The sequence below is a fragment of the Prionailurus viverrinus genome, chromosome F2, assembly GCF_022837055.1.
Source record: "Prionailurus viverrinus isolate Anna chromosome F2, UM_Priviv_1.0, whole genome shotgun sequence".
Taxonomy (NCBI): Eukaryota; Metazoa; Chordata; class Mammalia; order Carnivora; family Felidae; genus Prionailurus; species Prionailurus viverrinus.
In genome coordinates, this window is record NC_062578.1 from 38,296,143 (window position 1) to 38,316,626 (window position 20,484).

General features: G+C 40.7%; 2 protein-coding genes across 6 annotated transcripts in view; one reads left to right on the forward strand and one right to left on the reverse strand.

The window, feature by feature from the left end:
- The window catches only part of NECAB1 (N-terminal EF-hand calcium binding protein 1), a 195,853-nt gene that overhangs the window by 102,160 nt on the left and 73,209 nt on the right, over window positions 1-20,484 (forward strand). The window lies entirely within an intron of this gene.
- On the reverse strand, window positions 16,802-17,482 carry LOC125156705 (protein GUCD1-like). 3 transcript variants are annotated; one of them, XM_047842901.1, is made up of 2 exons: window positions 17,091-17,482; window positions 16,802-16,973 (listed from the first exon to the last, which is right to left on the reverse strand). In XM_047842901.1, the coding sequence occupies exons 1-2, from the start codon at window positions 17,480-17,482 to the stop codon at window positions 16,802-16,804; spliced, it is 564 nt and encodes a 187-aa protein (XP_047698857.1). The 3 variants fall into 3 exon arrangements, with proteins under 3 accessions (XP_047698857.1, XP_047698856.1, XP_047698858.1); XM_047842902.1 differs by having other exon boundaries at window positions 16,836-16,861; window positions 17,101-17,482; XM_047842900.1 differs by having other exon boundaries at window positions 16,802-17,482.

Genomic DNA, 20,484 nt, shown 5'->3' on the forward strand with positions numbered 1-20,484 from the left:
AATGCCCTGTGAATTTCTTCCTAGACCTTCTAGGCTTGGAGCTATGGTGGTTTGTAGCCAATTTCTTGAAAAGATAACAACAATCGTGGTTGGTTGGAGAGAAAAGAAAAAAATATTTTAGGACTTGTTGGTTGTAATAGTTACCTACTGCTCTGTAACAAATTTCTCCCTAAAGTAGCAATTAACTCATACAGTTTATGAGAGTCAGGAATCTAAGGGTTGCTTAAGTGGGTGATTCTGACTCTGATTATCATGAAGTTATAGTTAGATTTTGAGTTGGAAACTGCAAACATCTGAAGGTGCTTGAGGAATACTTCTTAGCAGCTATTGGCACAGTCAGTTCCTCATCATGGAAATTCTCCACAGGGGTGCTCCTGTGACAGGGCAGCTGGCTTTCTCCAGAGCAACTCCTCATAAAGAGAGAAGGAGACAAAGAGAGACCAGCAAAGAGACAGAGACACTATGATGAGAGTGAGACTAAAGTTATAATATAACCATGGCAGTAACTTCGTCACTTCTGTCACATTCTGTTCACTAGAAGAAAGTCCAGTCTGCACTCGGGAAAGAGGATTAAACTCGATTTCTACAAGGGCAGAATCAACAAATGTGTGTTCACATCTTTTTTTTTAATATGAAATTTATTGTCAAATTGCTTTCCATACGGTGTACTGCATTCATATCTTTAAAATCACCAATAGTAGTCAACTTTTAACTGTGTATGTGTGTGTTGAGATGGAGTGGTGGAAGGGAATCTTTATCTGCTTTTTTCTCTTAATATCTACCTCCATTGAAAGAAGCCAAATTGATGTTTAAAACCAGCCTACATATCTGTTCCTTGACTTAGCTGAATATTACAAATGCTGGAAAATAGAATCATGTATGTTTTATCTTTAGAAGGCTATCTCAACCCACATATACAAATGTATACATCATGAAATAGGTATCAATAGAGCTAAAACATATGTAACAAGAGAACACATTTTTTAAGTTAATATTAAAGGTGGCTATTCTAAAAAAGCTTTTAAAGAAGTATTTCAAAAATACCAGCTTTCAGAAAAGATTCCAGTTTTTTAAATGACGGAAAATCCACGTCTCTTAGGAAAGGCTCAGTTCAGTCACTGATGCAGCAGAAATGCCATGCTGGGAAATGGAAAGGAATCCAAGTTTTGCAACGCAGTGTTCTCTAGAGGCTCACCCCAGGACTATCTGCATTGTGGAGTTTGGAATAGATTTGATAGAAATGGTTCAAACTCGTTAGAGTAAGAATAGAAAATAGGAAAGCATCGCTTTGCCCTCCTAATCTGGAAAGTTATCAAGGAGTAAATGCATGTAAACAGTACGCCAAAGGATGGAGAGCAGATCTATGGGCAGAGATTGGTAGAATATAGTGGGACTGGAAGTCACTTTCAGGAAAACAAGTAACATAAACAAACACGAGAAACACAATGCATGTTCATGGAAATTTGGGAAGCACGGTGTTTTTGAAGCACTTTTGGATGCTTCAAAATACCCACTGTTTTGGATGCCAGTGGGTATTTGCTGAAAGGCAATTTGGGAAATTTAGAGTTTAATCATTAAGCAGCAGAGAGATACTGAAAATTTGACAGAATGGAGTTGGTCACGTGGGGATCGATTCGGCGAGCTCTTCTTTCAAACACTTACTTGATTTCCCAACTGTGACCTCAAAAATGAGGATAATGTTTACTTCAGACATAATATTGATCCTAATTCCTTGAAAGAAAAGTTGTGTATATTATGCCATTTTATGCGTATTTATGTGTATGTGAATCTGAGTCATTTTTATGAATTCCATAAAGCACCACTATTTTCAACAAGCATTACTTATTCCACATTAAAAGCAATATAATGGAACTAAGAATTTTTCTCATTTTTAAAAATGCCATTCTTGATCTCATTCTTTTTTGGTTATTAACAGTCAAAATGAATTAAGAAACACGAAGCTAGCATTGCCAGCATTGTGTGTTTCCCTGTTGGTGTATGTTTTTACACGATCCAGAAGTAGTGGACAAAGGCCAAGAATTTTTGGTTTTCAACAATAAACAAAACCACAGTGATGCAAAATGTCCAGAAAATATTTAAAGACTTTTCTTTGTTTTCTTGGGAATATCAAAATATATAGGTTATCACTCTTCCTCACATAGTCCTGTCATTTTTCTACATCATCTGAAAGTCAATATTTCAATAAATTGTGGTAGGTGAGAGGTTAACTCACAGGTGTTATCTTGCTTATGAGAGAGAAATGTGTCTCGATTCATCTCATGATTCAGTCAACTATGAGCAATAATTATTCTAGCAAACGTTTGTTAACTTCGTGATTTCTGGCTTTTAAAAAAATTAAATCACTAAATAGCCCACCTATCAAATATCCTTTATATATATAATATGTATAATATATATTACATATATATGTATCATATATATATAATGATGTACACATATATGTATCATATATATATAATATATATGACATGCATAGTATATATATGTATACACATATGTATGTGTACACATATGTATATGTATACACATATGTATGTGTATACATATATATATACATACACACACAAATAATATTTAAAATAAAACGATAAATAAACATTATAAATGAAAAAGAAATCACCCATATGGCTATCATCCAAATAAACGGGCCGTTCTTAGGTTTGGAAGGCAACAAAGATCTGAAAGGGACACACTCTTTAATCCCCATGGTCAAATCATTCTTCTGTTCCAACAATTTTAGCTCTTTAATATTGCTCTCACCCATTGTCTGTCTTCTCTCTCTATTCCTGTCTAGGCTGTGTGAGGCAGACCCGCCATGATTCTCACCGGGATCCTTTGCCACAGACACAGAGTTCATTATTCTGCTTCCAGTGTTGCCTGTGAATCACATTCCACCCTGCAGGATGAGAAATATTTTCCCCGAAATAAGATTTCCCCTTACCCTGAAACCTAAATGGCTAAAGCCTTGCAATGTTCTGATGCTTTGCCCAGGACACCTAAGATCCAACGAAGCTGGGGTCCTCCTTGCCCACCAAGTACCCCTGCTCATCTCTGTAGTCCACCTCTTGCCAGTTCTGGGTGACTTTTGTCCCAGCCATGGTTAGCTACTTACAGTTCTCTGAATCCCTCATGGTCTCTCCCCCGAGTGGGCCTTGCTATGTAGTGGTCCTTCTGAGTGGATGAATTCCTTTAACCTCCACAGATTCTTTCTCAGGGCTCCAGTTATCCACTTGCTTTTCATCTGGTTGGTCCCGTAACATTTCTGGTGATGTTACAGGACTCTGCTTAAATGTCACTTCCCCCAGGAAGCCTTCCTTAACCTTCAAGAGGAGTTGTGTGCTCTCAAAGCATCTCTTGTATGTCCCCCTGCTTGCTCCTATCAATTCTTACGTACCTGTCGCCCTCCTGTCTTGAAGTCTCTTATAGTGCTAGGGCTAGTTAAGCTACTCAGTATAATTTTTTGACTATATGTTCATTCACTGCAGAGGTGAGGTTATATTGTCGATCACTGCTGATCGTGAATCATCTGGAAGAGGAGAGGGGCTCAGTGCCTGCAGTCCCAGTTCTGGGCAAGTTAGCCAAAGTAACTGCCCATTCTAAGGAACTAGGGAGAAGGCAAGGAAGGAACAGGTGTGCAGAATTTCCACCAAAAATCTGTTCATAAAATTTGGAATGATTGCGTGCCTAGGGCAGCGGCATACTCTTTTTGAATTGACCAACTCTTGGAAAGATAACTATCCACCCCACCCAGCCTGCCTGGATTTCACTGGTGCCAGAGAAGTCAGGGTCCTCGGCAAGGGGCCAGATGTGTCTTGTGGCCAACTGGGGAAGACTGGAAAAAAGAAAGGAATTAGCAGTTTTAATCCTAGTTCTCACACAATTTTGTATTTTATAAATAATGCTATTTTTTTAAATTGTAGGCCAGCATCAAGTTTTCTCAAAGTTGGGTTTTTATTCCTTAGTCCATTATGTTGAGCTTGCCTTTAAAATGTGTTTGTCTATGACACATCTTCAGTTCACGATCTTCTGTTCTGACATTTTTAGAGCTGTAACCAAGATTATAATGTGGCAGAACATGGTAGGTGCAGGTGAGTAATATTTTTAGAGTTTCTTAGAAACAGAAGCCTCATTTTCATGCCAGTAATGTAAAGAGCAAGGAGGAAAAAGACGTGGCATAAATATCATATCATATATATAAATCGGATTGATAATGTTTAGTTATGTTTTTAACGGATCCAAACACTTTTTCCCCCACATAAATATTTTTAGTGATTATTACAATGAGAGCCTGATTCCCACACTATGTAAGGAAATACATAATTCTAGAAAATAAGGAAACCTACTTTTATTTCCTTGTCAGTTCTGCCTTTGAGTTCTGCATTGGTCACCCCTCTACAATAACACATGGAAAACTATCTTCCCCCAAACTGTGTAAATCGGGTTGTCTTCGGAGATGTCTCCAGAAAGAACAATTTTAGAATCAGGTAAAATTTGATTTGAATCCAAGTTCTGCTACTTGCTAGCATATGCCCAAGGTAACCTCTGCACTGTCATTTCTTCATTTGCCAGATGTGAATAACTGTACCTCCCTCCCAAGGACATCGAGAGCACTAAATGAGACCACATATACAGGGTGTCTGTCACTACATGTGGCTCATAATAGGGAGTCAAGAGAGACTAGTTATCAGTTTACTTCTGGGACCTTTCCCAAGTTTCAGCCTTTGTTATTGGACAGAATTGCTGTGCGTGTGGTTTGGAGCTTTATACAGATATGGGTTATTTCTTAGAACAACAATCAAAACATTTTGTTTCTACAAGGGCTAATCTAAATAAGATTTTGTTTAGGTTAGTCTTTCTACAAAGACTGATCTAAATAAACGTTTGGAATGTTGATCCTCCAAAGAAATTAAATACAAGTTTAGCGTTCTGAATTTTTTTTTAATGGATAGCGTGCTTCATTAAACTTTCCTTCATTGTAAGGATCTGCATTCCAGCTGACTTACAAAAACCAAATGAAGAGTTGAAACGAATGGATTTGTTTCTAGGGGATCCTGTCTGGCGAGTGCGTAGAGGTACATCCCTATCTTTGAGTGACAGACCAAACTGTGGCTTATGGGCAGAGACACGATTGTATGGAGGTGCAAGTGTCTGTCAGTAGCAAAATTAGCAAAATCCAACAGAAATTAATTCATAACAATATAGGGGAACAACTGAAAAGGAAACACAGCTCCTAGTCAGCCATCTCCTCATTAATATGATCAAAACAGATCATCTGCAGCGACAGAACATATACTCCTACAGCCCCCTTGGAAGCACAAAGGAGGGATGTGGAACCTGCCTACCCACAGTTATAAATAGCTCCAGGAGCAGAATCCAATGCCTCTGAATCCTGAAGAGATTCAGAGTTGCCTCAACACTGAGGAAACAGTCTTCTTTTGAAAAGCAATAAGCAAACAAAAAGTGTGGTTTGGAGAGGGTAACAGGCTTTCTCAGTCCAATTTAATAAACATACAAGAAGCACCTGCCAGGTTCAGGGTGTTGCCAGATGTCACGTGCCAAAAGAAACATAATATGGAACAAAAATTAGCCCTGCCCACCAATGAAGTGATGTGATAAAACATTTTTGTTAATGGCTACTCTACTGTCTTGAGCATTGTTGTTACAGGCTCTTTTTCAGCTGGCAGACAAAGCAATTGTCGATTTGACGGAGAAACCGTAGGAAATGATGTGAACCCCTTGGCTACCCCACAAGGTTTAACGTAAAAGAATCAGATCTTCAGCCTCTATGAGGAGGGGACTATGATGAGGAATGGTTCTGTGACCACGGGAAAGAGGGTAGTGGCTGGAAGGGGCTGTTTTCTTTCTTTCTTATTCTCCACTTTCATCATGCAAATCAGAGGCACAAATAAAGCTCAATGAGCTGGTCGTGGTAAGAGAACAGTTCCTCCACATTACTCATTGTACCCAAAGTGTTAGGTAGCTACTCTGTATTTTATGCAGCCTAAGAGACAGTTTGCAAATGAGTCTTAAAGAATGAGCAAATAGCAATAAAAGTCCCCTATTTCAGTTTCAAGCTGAATCCCTGGCAGCTCTTTATCTTCTGTCCCCACAGTTCTTGTGGGGATTGTTTGAGGAGGAGCTAGGATGCAAATTCACTGCAGATCCACTTCTGTGCAATTCTGAAATCCAGAAAGTTCTGAACACGGAATGCTTTGGTTTTCTTGTTTGGTCAGCTTAGCATCAAAATCCATTTGATTATAAAACCTATTTTAATACTCAGGAGTATGCTGTAAAGGTATCAATATAGTCGTTACAGCATATTACCCCAGACTCTGCTGGGGGGTATTATATATGTGATGAATGTATTTTATGGTACAGAAATACAGAATTTTACCATACAGAAAATCTGGTATGGTAAACAGATCTTCTAATTATTTTCAGACCATCAGATTGTATGCTTTAGCAATGCTGAAATGCAGTACTATCTTATGTTAATAAAACAACTACCAATTCTTTGAGAAGTTCATAGCACTTCAAAACTCAGCAGCATACATCAGGCATGGACAAGTGAAAGTTGACCCCTGGGACTTTGGGGAAAGTATGGATGGATTTATTAACCTCTCAAAAATGATGCTCTTATGAGACTAAACTAATTATGTTTGTGACAAGTGTACCGGCATGTAATGAATTAGGATTGCTTTCACTTGTAGGCTTAATTTACTGAGGAATCTGGAGCTGCCTTCTGAAAGTTACTGCTGACAGATGATTTAGATAGCTTTGAGAACAATGAGTTGGTTTAAAAAATATTCCTTTTTGTATTTACTGTTGCTACAGGATGTGATGCTTGTTTTTCTGTAGGCTCTGTATCCTGTGTAGTATTCTGTAGAATCTTCCTAGTCATGGACGATGCTCTCTTAGGAGGTGAAGAGTGTGGCCTCAACATGATATCTGACATCTGGGAAGTCTCTTTAATCGAACTGCAGTTGAGAAAAGCCCACCATCACACACTTAACTATGGAGTTGCACTTTAAGCAGATGGAAAAGCTAACTGCCAAGCCTGGGAGTTCTCTTTGAGAATAAGTTCAGATAGGAAGGAGTCAGGGTCTTACCCCAAGAGTGTGCTCTCACCCCTTCTTCCACCCATTTCCACTTGGGGCCCCAAATCCAAATTGAAAATATAGCCTTGTCTTTAGACCTGGAGTAGTACCACTAATGGATTAATTACTGGTATCCTCCCCACTTCGCCGAAATCAGAGATGATATTAATCATTTAGAAACCTATAAAACCACAGAGCCCTGAAAAATGAACAAATTCAGTACTGGGGGCCACCTAGAGCTGAACATTTCCTAGAAGGCCCCAAACTTGAATAGAAGCAGAGCTCCCAGGGCATTCTCTGCTGTGCCAAGTGGCTGAGCCCAGAGTACTGCTTGGACCATGCTGCTTTCATACTTCTGACCTCTTCTTGTGCTTGGTTCTTTGCCATCTTCCATGACCTCAGTATCTCCTACCCACATGACCTTGCTACACAGTCCAGTTAACTCTTATTAATAGGAATAGCTACTATTTAGTGAGCATTTAATACATATCAATCATTGAGAAAACTTTAACTCAACTTCTCTTTTAGCCCAACTGCACCAAGACTCTCCCAGTTGAGCACCTGGCAAATTACAGGTGCTCGATATAAGTTTTCACCACTCTCTTCACCTCCCCTAAGAGTTCATTTGGTTCATCTTGAGATTCCTTCGTCTGGCACAACAAATATTCATGGAGTACTGAGTCTGCTTTAATTCTCAGCAGATGCCAAGGTGGAATTAGGAATTCAAGAGATTCTCTGTGAAGGAAAGGGAAGAGGAAGCAGGAGTTGTGGGAAGAACCTTCAGACTGTGGTGCCGGTCTGACACCTGGACAGAAACATGAAAGTGGGGCAGGAAGAGCCACCAAGAAAGTCCTGACCAGGCCAGTAGGGAGCCCCACATCAGGCAGAAATGGCCCAGTTCTTGAACTTTCCTGTGCCCAATCAGTGGCTGGGAGTAGCCTATAGAGAAAGTGGCAGGAGGATTGCAGAGGAACCCTAAGGAGCAGCAGGTGGAACCGGTTCTGTTCTCAGGGAACCTCCACCTACCACAAGAATGTGATCTCAGAGCACGGGCAAGGATTCAGGAATTCTTGAAACATCCACCTTCAAATACCCATTTCTCTTAAGTCTCGAAGGCTTTTCAGTCCATATGAGTCCAGTGTTTACAAGTTTTTAAAAGCAGATGTCTCTGGGAAGGAAAAGACCTAAAGCCTTTGTTATCTAATAACTTAGCAAAAGGTGGTTGAAGGCCTGATGAGAGTCAAAGGACAGGACCCACAATCTCTGAGCACCACATTAGTGTTTAATGAGGTGCTGTGAGGGCACCATCCCTCATCGGAAGAAATAAAAGCTTCCTTCTGCTTTTCTCTGAGAGTTTAATTAGAGTTTCCACGTTTCATATTACAGACTCACTTTCTTCATTTCAATAAGAAAATAGTTGCTCAACAGGGAGGCAGCTGACTTCAATCCTTATATATTGGAGCGGGAACATTCATGGATCATGTCAAATATCAGGATGCCTGGAGCAGAATGGCCATGACTCTGTGTGTTCTGCATGTCCCCATGTTGACATTTTTTGAGGTCATATGACAAGAAGGGTAGAGCATGATGAGAGAATTTCTTCACCTGTTGATAAAAAAAAAGTAAAAAAGTCGTTCTTTTCTTTGCATTCAGCACTAGATAAACCAGTGAATACAGACCTAACCTGTTCTGGGATGACAACTGAGACCAATGTTCCCACAGATTTGTGGAAAAAAACACAGAGGAGTTAATGGACTTAAAGTCATACTGTGAGTTAATGGCCAAGACTGTCCATAGAATCACATCCTCCATGAGCATCAAAAAAATATTATGTAGAACTGAGTAGAAATACTCAAACTAGTTCCTTCCAGTCCAATCACTAAACTGTTAACACAGAGCCTTTTGTGAGCATAATGAAGATTATCGTTGTAACCTTCCAGGTACATGATTCTACATCTGTTGCCATGGCAAAGGAACAAAATCTAAGCTTCTGATTAAAATGAATCCTTTTGTTAAGAAATAATCAAGATTCCTATCAGAGTTTTATCACCATCTTAGTCTTCTCATTTTTTATACTACCCGAAGCCTGAAGCTCAAAGTGCCTACTTGAAGTTTGCTTCTTATTGTTTACATAATAAGTGAATTAATTTTGTTCCGTCATTTCCTTGATACGTTTTAATAATATAAATGTACTTTAATCATTATGCTTATCTGAATGTTTTTATCTCAGGGATGACAAGTAGATTGACGGATAGTGAGTATAACATATATTTGTTTCTTCTGGAATCTTAATTTTACATTTCAGTATTAAAGTTTTTGAGTGATTCTGTACAGAACACAAAAAACCTATCAAATATGAAAGAGGAATAGGAAATTATAAATAAAATCACTGTCAGCCTAGAGATACTAATTCCAGTATAGGCTTCCATAAATCCTTAACTGAAGGCTGTAAATGTTTCTGAGAAAAACCTGATGCTGATGTGATTTAAGTGTCTCTGCTCAAGAAATTATGCTTTTTGCTACTGTCCGCTTAAAGAGAAGTTCAGCTGCCATTTAGATGATGTATTTCCTCCTTTGTAATTGCTTATTTTCTGTTCTGAAAAGCTTTCCTTCCAACAGTGCTCTTAAGGGTGCGATTTTATAATCAAGAGCCTCTGCCCTTCATAGCCTCATGAGACTGGAACTTGCTGTTTCTCTCCAGAGATGCTTAACAATGAGTCAGGAATGATCAAGAGGCTTTCTGTGGCTTAAACACTTTTTGATAGGGGCAGAAGGAAAAGGACACCTGTATTCTAGTCTAGTCTAGAAGAGGTGTGTGATTTCAAGCAAATTATCCTTAATATGTTTGAACCTCATTTTGAAAATGAGGAATTTAGACTCAGTGGTCCCTTCCAGCTCTATAATGCATAGTCTTTGGTAGATTAGCTGATTGCTCATGAAATTTAGTGATTTTTGATACTGAATTTTGTTTTCCACATATCAGACTATATATACCCTGTTATTGTTGTTAAATACCTCTCTCATTCAAAATGAGACTTTTTAATAGTTATACACACTTACTTGATGTTGAGAATGCTCCCTATTTAATAAGCTCTTATGTGTATTTAGTGTTTGGCTAAAACATTGTTTGCACTCTTTATGTTTTGTGTGTGTTAATGTTACGTGTTTGTTGAATGAATGCTTTTTAATCTATACTACTGCAAAAGCAGGTGGTTTTATTTTATTTCCTTCTTTAATGCACCTTCACAAAGGGATATTCAGTAAATAAGAGGTCCTCATATACACATTTTATCTTGTCCTTTTTCTCCAAAGATTGGTCAGTGAGTTTGAAGATAAAGCTTTTGTTTAAAAAAAAAAAAAGACACTCATGTGGTAAGAGTCATTTGAAAACAGAGGTTTGGAAAAGTTTCTGTTTTTCTTAGGGTTCTCAAACTTTATTATTTTTACTTATTTATTGATGTATTTTACTGTGGTAGGAACACTTAACATGAGATCAGTCCTCTAAAACTTTTAAATATACCATACATTATTATTGACTATAATTTCTAACATTATACAGCAGATCTCTAGAGTTATTCATTTTGCTTAACAGACTTAGAGCCTGTTGGTTAGTGACTCTCCATTTCACCTTCCCTACCAGCCCCTGGAAATCCCTGTTCTACTCTTTGATTCTTTGAATATGACTATTTTAGATACCTCATACAAATGGAATTATGCGGTCTTTATTTTTCCATGACCTGCTTCTTGTACTTACCATATTATCTTCAAGGTTCATTCATGTTGTCACATATTACAGAAGTTCCTCTTTTTTAAATTTAAGGCTGTATTCCATTGTCTGTATATACCACATTTTCTTTATGTAGTCATCTGTCTATGGATATTTAGGTCATTGCCATATCTTGGCTATTGTGAATAGTGCTGCAGTGAACATGGGAGTGTTCAAGGTCCAAATTCATTCTTTTTGATTGTGAATATCCAGTTTTCCCACCACTATTTGTTGAAGAAATACTTCATTCCCTATTGTGTATTCTTGTCCTCCTTGTCAAAGATCAGTTGATCAGATATGCATGGATTCACATCTGGGCTCTCTATTCTATTCTACTTTATGAATGCTTGTCTTATGCTAGTAGCATCCTGTTTTGATTACTGTAATTCTTAAAGATATTTTGAAATTATGAGGTATGATGCCTCCACTTTTGTTGTACTTCAGCATTGCTTTGGCTGTTCAGGGTCTCCTGTGGTTCTGTGTGAATTATAGGATTGTTCATTTTTATAAAAAATATTCTTGGGATTTTGATAGACATTAAATTAAATATGTAGATCATTTTGGGTAGAATAGACATTTTCATATTAGTTCTTCTAACCCATGAACAGGAGATATCTTTCCATTTATTTGTATCTGCTTTAAAATTTCTTTAATCAGTATTTTATACTTTTCAATGTGCAAATCTTTAACCTTCTTGGTTAAATATCATATGACTTCACTCCTATGAGGAATTTAAGGTATAAAACAGATGAACATAAGGGAAAGGAAGCAAAAAGAATGTAAAAACAGGGAGGGGGGCAAACCATAAGAGACTCTTAATTACAGAGAACATGCTGGAGGGGGTTGCTGGAGGGGCTGTGGGTGGGGGGAGGGGCTACCTGGGTAAGGGGCATTAAGGAGCACTTTTTGGGATGTGCACTGGGTGTTATACATAGGGAATGAGTCACTGGAATCTACTTCTGAAAACATTATTGCACTATATGCTAACTAACTTGGATGTAATTCAAAAATTAAAAAAAAAAAGACTGTTCCTAAATATTTTATTCTCTTTGATAATATTTTAAATGGGATTATTTTCCTAACTTCCTTTTCTAATAGTGTATAGAAATGCAATTGATTTTTGTGTGCTGTTTTCATATTTTACCATCTTAGGGAGTCTGTGTTAGAACTAAAGAATTAGTTCTAACAGTATTTTTATGGAAGTTTTGGGGCTTTCTATGTACATGGTCATATGGTCTTCAAACAGGGGGAGTATTTCTTCTTTCTTTCTTTCTGATTTGGATATTTTTCTTTCTTTTTCTTACTTAATTGCTCTGGCTAGGACTTCCAGTACTATGTTGAATGGAAGTGGCAAGAGTGGGTATTCTTGCCTCATCCCTGCTCTTAAAGGAAAAGCTTTTAGTTTTTCACCATTAAGTGTGGTTTTAGCTGTGGGCTTTTCATGTATGGTCTTTATTATGTTGTGGAGTACTTGTATTTCTAGTTTGTTGAGCATTTTTATCATGAAAGGATATTGAATCTATTCAAACTTTTTCTCAAATCTTTTGAGATTATCAGGTGATTTTTATCTTTTATTCTGTAACGTGGTATATTAATTGATTTTCCTGTTGAGCCACTCTCGAATTCCAGGGATAAATCCCACTCAGTCAATGGTGTATGATCCTCTTAATGTGCTGTTGGATTTGGTTTGCCAGTATTTTGGTGATGAGTTTGGCATTACATTCTTTAGGGCTATTGGTGTGTAGTTTTTCTTGTAGTATCCTTGTCTGGCTTTAGCATTGAAGCTGAATTTATAAAATTGGGAGTGTTCACTAGCCGTCAGTTTTCTGGAAGAGTTTAAGGAGTATTCATGTTAATTCTTCTTTAAATATTTGGGAGAATTCACCAGCAAAGCCATCCGGACCTGTGTATGTCTTTGTTGAGAGGTGTTTGATTACTGATTCAATCTCCATACTAGTTATAGACCTGTTGAGAATGTCTATTTCATCATGATTATTCATAGTAGGTTGTATGTTTCTAGAAATTTATCCATTTTTTCTAGGTTATCCAATTTGTTGGCATATATTCATACTAGTCTCTTATGATCCTTTATATTTCTGTGACATCCATTATGTCTCTTCTTTATTTCTGGTTTTATTTATTTGAGTCTTCTCTCTCTCTCTCTCTCTCTCTCTCTCTCTCTCTCTCTCTCATCTAGCTAAGTGTTCGTCACTTTTGTTTCTTTTCAGAAAACCATTTCTGAGTTTTGTTAATTTTCTATTATTTTGCTATCCTCTATTTCACTTATCTCTGCTCTAATCTTTATTTTCTTTCTTCTACTAAATTTAATCATAGCTTGTTCTTTTTCTAGCTCTTTGAAGTATAAAGTTAGGTTGTTTATTTGATATCTATCTTCTATGTAGATGTTTAGAACAACATATTTTCCTCTTAGAACTGCTTTTTTTCACATTCCATAAGTTTTGGTATATTGTGTTTCTATTTTCATTAGTCTCACTTTTTTTTTTTAAATTTCTACTTTGACCCACTGGTTATTCAGGAATGTGTTAAGTTGCACATATTTGTGAGTTTTCCAGTTTTTCTCCTGTTAATGATTTCCACCATTGTGGTTAGAAAAGGTACTTGATATGATTTCAATCTTTTTAAAATTATGACTTCTTTTATGGTCCAGCATATGATTTTCCCTGGAGAATATTTATGTGTTTGAGGAGACTGTGCATTCTCCTGATGTTGGATGGAATGTTCTGAATATGTCTGTATGTCCATTTGATCTATAGTGTGGTTCAGATCTTCTGGTTCCTTACTGTGTGAGTGTTCTGTCCATTTAGAAAGTGGGTTATTGAAGTGTCCTATTATTATGTTTTTGTCTATTTCTCCTTTCAGTTCTGTCAGTGTTTACATTATATATTTAGGTGATCTGATGTTGAATGCATATACAATTTATAACTGTTATTTCTTTCTGGTGGATTGACTGTTTTATCATTGTATAATATCCTTTGTCTCTTGAGAGAATTTTTGAATTGAAGTTTACTTTGTTTGGTGTAAGTGTACCCACTCCTCTCTTTAGGTTACCATTTCCCTGTAATATATTTTTCCATCTTCTCACTTTCAGCCTATGTGTGTCCTTAAAACTGAAATGAGTTTCCTATAGAGCAATTTGTGCATTTTGTTTTGTTTTGTTTTGTTTTAATCCATTCAGGCATATTATGTGTTTTTATTAGGGAATTTAATCCATTTATATGTAAAGCAGTCATTGATAGGGAAAGATTTACTATTGCCGTTTTGTTGTTTTCTGTTAGCCTTGTTCCTTTGTCTGTCTTGTCCTCTTGCTGTCTTCCCGTATATTTTTTTTGACTTCTTTTTGGTATTAATAGGCTTTGCTTTCTCTTTTTCTTTGTGTAACATTTATAGGTATTATTTTTATGGATATCTTAGGGCTTACATAAAACGTCTTATAATTATAGCAGTCTGTTTTAAAAAGATAAGTTTAATCACATACAAAAACTCTACACTTTAGCTTCTCCCACCCACCCACATGTTGTTACTGTCACAATTTATGTGCATTCATACTGTGTATCTTTTAATGTATTTTGGTTACAGTTCTATTGTAATACTTTCTCTTTTAACTTTTTTTTTCATTTTGCAGTGAGAATAATGTTTATTGAGAGTGGTTCATTATAAACAATATATATACATGTATATGTATATGTATATGTATATGTATATGTATATGTATATGTATATATATAAAATCTCTGCAATGCAAAAAATCCCTTTTGTCCCTGTGTGGCTGCAGTGAACAAAACCAACTGTCCAGTGTGGCTTCGCTGGGCCCCTAGCATGTGGACAGGGGTCATGGGTGCCACATGCTATGGGCAGAAGTTCCTGAAGTCTGGCCTCTCTCCAGCCTTATTTTCATGCCATGTGCAAGAACACAACGTAGTGTGGTTTGCATCCTACCCCCATGACCCTCCCCCGGCAGATGGCACCGTCTCAGGCACAGGTAGCTTTCTTGTTGATCTGCCAGATGGGTGACCTCTAACTTGTGGCCTGCCCAGGGACTGAGTGTTTCTAAATGTCACACGATGGACTGAGGTGCTGTGACCACTCTCCTTGGAGGCCGCTCTCCATGACGGCCCCACCAGCCGTCCAAAGCTTCGCTTCCTCATTGCCTTCCTTGATGCATCCATTCTTACCACAATTTTAGCCAGACCCTTCCTGAGGACGCCCAAACCTCAGCTGCCACACATGGTGCTCCTGGGCATGACACCAGAGTTCCCTGGGATCTTGGGCCACCCAGCATCAAGGCAAAAGAGACGAGACCAGTCTGAAGGCAATGCTAGTCTCTGAAACCAGGCTGGCTGACCTGTTAGCTAACCAGCTAATAGCGCCTCCGTCTCGGCCAAAGGCTGCATCTGGTGCCGAGGAGTGATTCGGCTGGGTGGTCTGACGGCCCTCATAAACAGAGCCCACCTCTGCCCCTCAGAGCAGCCGTGGTGGGGGGGCGCCAGCCGGCTGGTGGGAGCAGATGCTGAGCATGGTTTGCGGTCTGGAGGGATGGCAGCTGCCGTGTGGCTCTTGGGGTAGCCTTGCTCTCTTGCCAATGACCGCTCATGAGGGGGTGGGTGTCCTCAGCCCCTTTGGGAATGATCCATTTCCCTTAGTTTTTAGGTACAGACCTGCACTCAAGACCCAGCCCCACCACTGCCCTGGATATACTCTCCCCAGACTGATGGCCGGATTTTGTCTACAAGGTGAGGGGTCCTGGCACTCAGCCCACCAGCTGTGAGTCCCTTTCTCTTTGAAAGACAACTTGGGCAGGCTTATCTGCCCTCTGAACAGAGGTGTCCGTGGTTCTGAAGTCCCTGAATCTCACTATTATTGTCTTACTTGAGAGTGACCCTCACTCCCCGCAAGCGAAAGCTTAAATCTCAAAAAAACCAACCACAACAACAAAAAACAAATGGTCCATGCTACGTGCAGTGCTGTGTGATCCTGGGCAGGTATTACCCTTCTCTGTCAAGAAAAAAGAGACCCAGTGTTCTGTGCAAAATGTCCTGGCATGAACACTGGGGTGGGTGGGAGGCCACAGGCTATCCCCCCCACTGCCTCAGGAGTGCAGGCCCTAGCACCCCAGCACCTCCAGCACCGTGAGGCTTGGGGCTCCCTATACCCAGAGAATGGGCCCCACTGTCAGGGCTTAGGCTAGTGTCAGGAGGCCTCATGGGTTGGGGGGTGGGGGAACTTTGGGACTCAAGTGGCTGTTCTTGGCCCTCAGGGTCAGGCATTCTCAGAGTACATTCAGCACTGCCAGCCAGGAAGAGCCAGGGCCCTGTCTCCTCCCCTCAGGGCCCTCCACCCTACAATGCTATAGTACCTGGAGGGTGTGGGGTGAGGTTCAGTGTCCTTTTGGCCTGAGGCCCAGCCCTCCTGAGGGCCCAGAGGCCTGACAACCAGCCACAGGAACTTGGGCCCACGGGGAGGCGGGAGGGAGTGGCAGCATTCACCAAAGGGCACAGGGAGGAGGTCTATAGCACTTCTGGGGGACAGGGGGGAGTCCCCCTGGGAGGAGTCCCCAGCCCTGGGAGCTGGCGTTGGCTACATGGTCTCCAAACACACCGATGCCATCCTGACAGGCGGCTTCTCCAGGGCTCGGCACCCAGGTCTGTGGGGAGGCGATGTCAGGCTTCTCCACCTGGGTCTGGTTTGCAGGCAACAGAGGGGACTGTGGAGGTCCCCTGGGCATGGTTGGAGTCAGGCCTGGGGTCCCCGGGGAAGCTCTACTCAGATGCTCTGCGGAGGCCTCCAGCAACCAGCAGGTGTGCTGGGTAAGTGACGTGATGACACGCGCAACGCTGGTGGACAAAGCAGGCACCACGCCTTGGGCTCCAAGACTTCCCTGGGGCTTTGTCACACGGGCTTATGTGCCATAAGTGGTTCTGGCTTCCTCGAAGTTACTGATGCTGGTGCCGCACATTTGGTCAGCACAGGCTGGGTTGTTGCAGAAGATGCAGCCAGTGGCCCGGTTGCAGCCAGGCAGCACAGTGAAGCGGCCCTGGTGGTCAGGGGTCCGGCAGAAGCAGCGGCGGCCGCTGGGGGCGAAGCAGCGGTAGGCGACAGGACCGGAGCCGAGGTCGCAGTGCAACACCCCAGAGTTCACCAGCACGATGGCCACGTGGCCCTGTGCCAGGTGCTCCTGGATATCCTGCACGCTCACTGTGCATTTTTCCACCAGCACCTTGCAGGCCTTGGCTTGTGCAAACACCTGGTTCACCCGGGTCTCCTCTGTGTCAAAGTGCTTCCTGCAGAAGGACTGGTTCTTGTAGCCCTTGTCAACGCCCAGGGTCTGCGTGCAGAAACGGTGCCTCACGCCACAGTGGCGCATTAGGTAGGCCAGGTCAGTAGTCCAGATGCCCCTGGTTAGTCGCGGCTCCTGCAGGGCGCTCTCGAAGTCACTGTCACCCAGCTGGCCCAGGCACCGCAGCACCATCTTGGAGCAGGCCAAGCCGCAGTCCCAGGGGTAGAGCTGCTGGATGATGGGCACGGACAGCCGCACAAAGTCTCCGGGTGCCAGCGGCGTCCCCTCTGCCTCCGCCCTCATAACCCGGGCCGCGCGGGGCGCCCACGGCCACCGCCTGGGGCGCCCCCTGCAGCTTCGGCTTTGACCGGGGCAGGAATGGGGCCGGTGCATGTCAGGTTCCTCCGCCGCCACCACCGCCACTTGCTGGGGGGCCGGGGAAGAGAAGGCCTCTTTTAACTTTTATGCTAGAATTAAAAATGACTTACGTACCACTATTACAGTAATACAGCCTCCTGTATGCGACATGTACCTTTATTAGTGAGTCTCTAATGCTCTGCGGTTGCTATTTCGTGTTCTTTCATTTCAACTTGAATAACTGTTGTGGGAAGCCGTGGAGAAGTTGGAGCGCTAGATGCATGGAACACTCTTTCCCTCTTCAGGTGGAGGCTGAGAGCTGGGATTTTCATCCGCTCAGTCCGTGCGGAGCATGGCAGATGGTCCATGGAGGATCTATTTCGGTTTTCACCAGGTAGCTAGCCTGTGCCAGGCCTGCCAGAGCACCAAGACTGGCAAGACAGAAGCCAGTCCTTTGGGGAGTCCTCTTGCAAAGTTGCAGTGCTAGATACACAGACCAATCCTTTTACCTCTACTGAGAAAAGCTGTAAACTAATCCTGATCATGTAGTGCTGTTCCAGGGCTACGGACTCTGGCAAGAAAGCGTCCCCACCAGTGGCTTCAGTGAACCTGGTTTTATGTATGCCCAGGGTGCAGGAGACGTTTAGTTTTCAGATTTGTCTGTGAGTTGTTGCTAAATCCTTGTCTATGCAAGGAGGAGGGCTCAAGACTTCTTACTATGCCACCTTGCTAAGGTGACTCTCCTACTGATTCTTTCAAGAATAAAAAACCAGAGGGGTGCCTGGATGGCTCAGTCGGTTAAGCATCCTACTCTTGATTTCAGCACAGGTCATGATCTCACGGTTCATCAGATCAAGCCCCACATCGGCTTTGTGTGTGGCTGAGCTTCTGACTCTTGGTCTCAGCTCAGGTCATGATCTCACAGTTGGTGAGATCAAGCCTCTTGTCCAGCTCTGAGCTGACAGCCTGGAGCCTTCTTGGGATATTCTCTCTCTCTCTCTCTCTCTCTCTCTCTCTCTCTCTCTCTCCCCTCCCCTCCCCTCCCCTCCCCTCCTCTCTGCCCCTCTCCTACTTGGGCACCCCCCCTTTGAAAATAAATAAACTTAAAACACTGGATTGTGTGATTTTTTTAAATAAAGTTTATTTATTTATTTTTGAGAGAGAGTGAGAGAGAGCATGAGCAGGGGAGGGGCAGAGAGAATCCCGAGCAAGCTCCATGCCATCGGTGCAGAGCCAGACGAGGGGCTTGATCTCACCAACCATGAGACCATGACCTGAGCTGAGATCAAGAGCCAGAAGCTCAACCGACTGAACCACCCAGATGCCCCTGCAGTCTCTTATTTCAAAGCCCATTCTATTTCTAATATGCCACAGTTGCCTGTTTCTTGAAATTTCTTAGAAATTGCTCTGTACAAGACATATCACTAATGAGATATATGTAGAAAAGGAATAAACTGAATTATCTTACAAATGCAAAGGGGTTTTCCTACTCTCTCCATCTGTGTATAATACACGCACATTATAGTTTATATTCTATGAATGTCCAAGCTTATCAATGGTCAAATACAAATTAAATTGAAACTCAAAAATACGTTTATCAGTCAAAAAGTATAGTAATGCCCATTATTCAAAAACACAGGAAAATGAAGACTCTCAAACACAATAATGGGACTGTATGTGTTGGAAAATTTACAAGAAACTATAAACACTTGGTAATTTCACTCCTAGAAATTAGCTTAAGGAAATAATTAAGCATATGTGTAAAGCATGTTCATCATATAATTTCTAGTTTTTGTTATAAACAACCCAAGTGTCCAACAATATGGAATTGGATGAATAAATTATGAATATAATAGAAAATACCATTTAGCCATTAAAAATTATATTGGATAGGGTACCTGGGTGGCTCAGTTGGTTAAATGTCCCACTTCAGCTCCGGTCATGAACTCAATTTGTGAGCCCAAGCCCCATATTGGGCTATGCTGACAGCTCAGAGACTGGAGCTGTCTCTCTCTCTCCTTCAAAAATAAATAAACATTAAATTTGTTTTAAATATATATATTTCAAATGAGTATTTATAGGCATGAAAAGATATATGCATTTTTAAGTACAAATATCTGATTAAAAATAAATGTATAATTGTTTTTAGAAAATAAACAAGGGCGCCTGGGTGGCTCAGTTGGTTAAATGTCTGACTTTGGCTGAGGTCATGATCTCATGGTTCATGAGTTCGAGCCCCATGTTGGGCTCTGTGCTGACAGCTCAGAGCCTGGAGCCTGCTTCGATTTCTGTGTCTCCCTCTCTCTCTGCCCCTCCCCCACTCATACTCTGTCTCTATTTCTCTTGCTCTCAAAAATAAGACATTAAAATTTTTTTTAAAAAGAAAAGAAACAATATATTATAGATGGTTTAATAGCTTTAGGCATAATTTACATACCATAAAATTCACCAATAAGTGTATGGTTAAATAACTTTTAGTAAATTTATAGATTTGTACCACAACAATCCAGCTTTAGAATAATAATTTTTTCTAAGTTTTCATTTTAATTCCAGTATAGTTAACAGTGTTATGTTAATTTCAGATGTATAATATAGTGATTCAACAATTCTATACATTACTCAGTGCTCATTACGATAAGTATGGTCTTTAATCCCCATCATCTATTTCACCCATCCTTCCACCCAACTCCCCTCTGCTACCTACTGGTGTTTTCTGTACTTAAGAGTCTGTTTCTTGGTTTGTCTCTTGCTTTTTTTTCTTTACTCATTTGTTTTATTTCTTAAATTCCAGATATAAGTGAAATCATATGGTATTTGTATTTCTCTGACTTAATTTGCTTAGCATAATACTCTCTAGCTCCATTCATGATGTTGAAAATGGCAAGATTTCATTCTTTTTATGGTGGAGTAATATTCCATTTTACACACACACACACACACACACACAC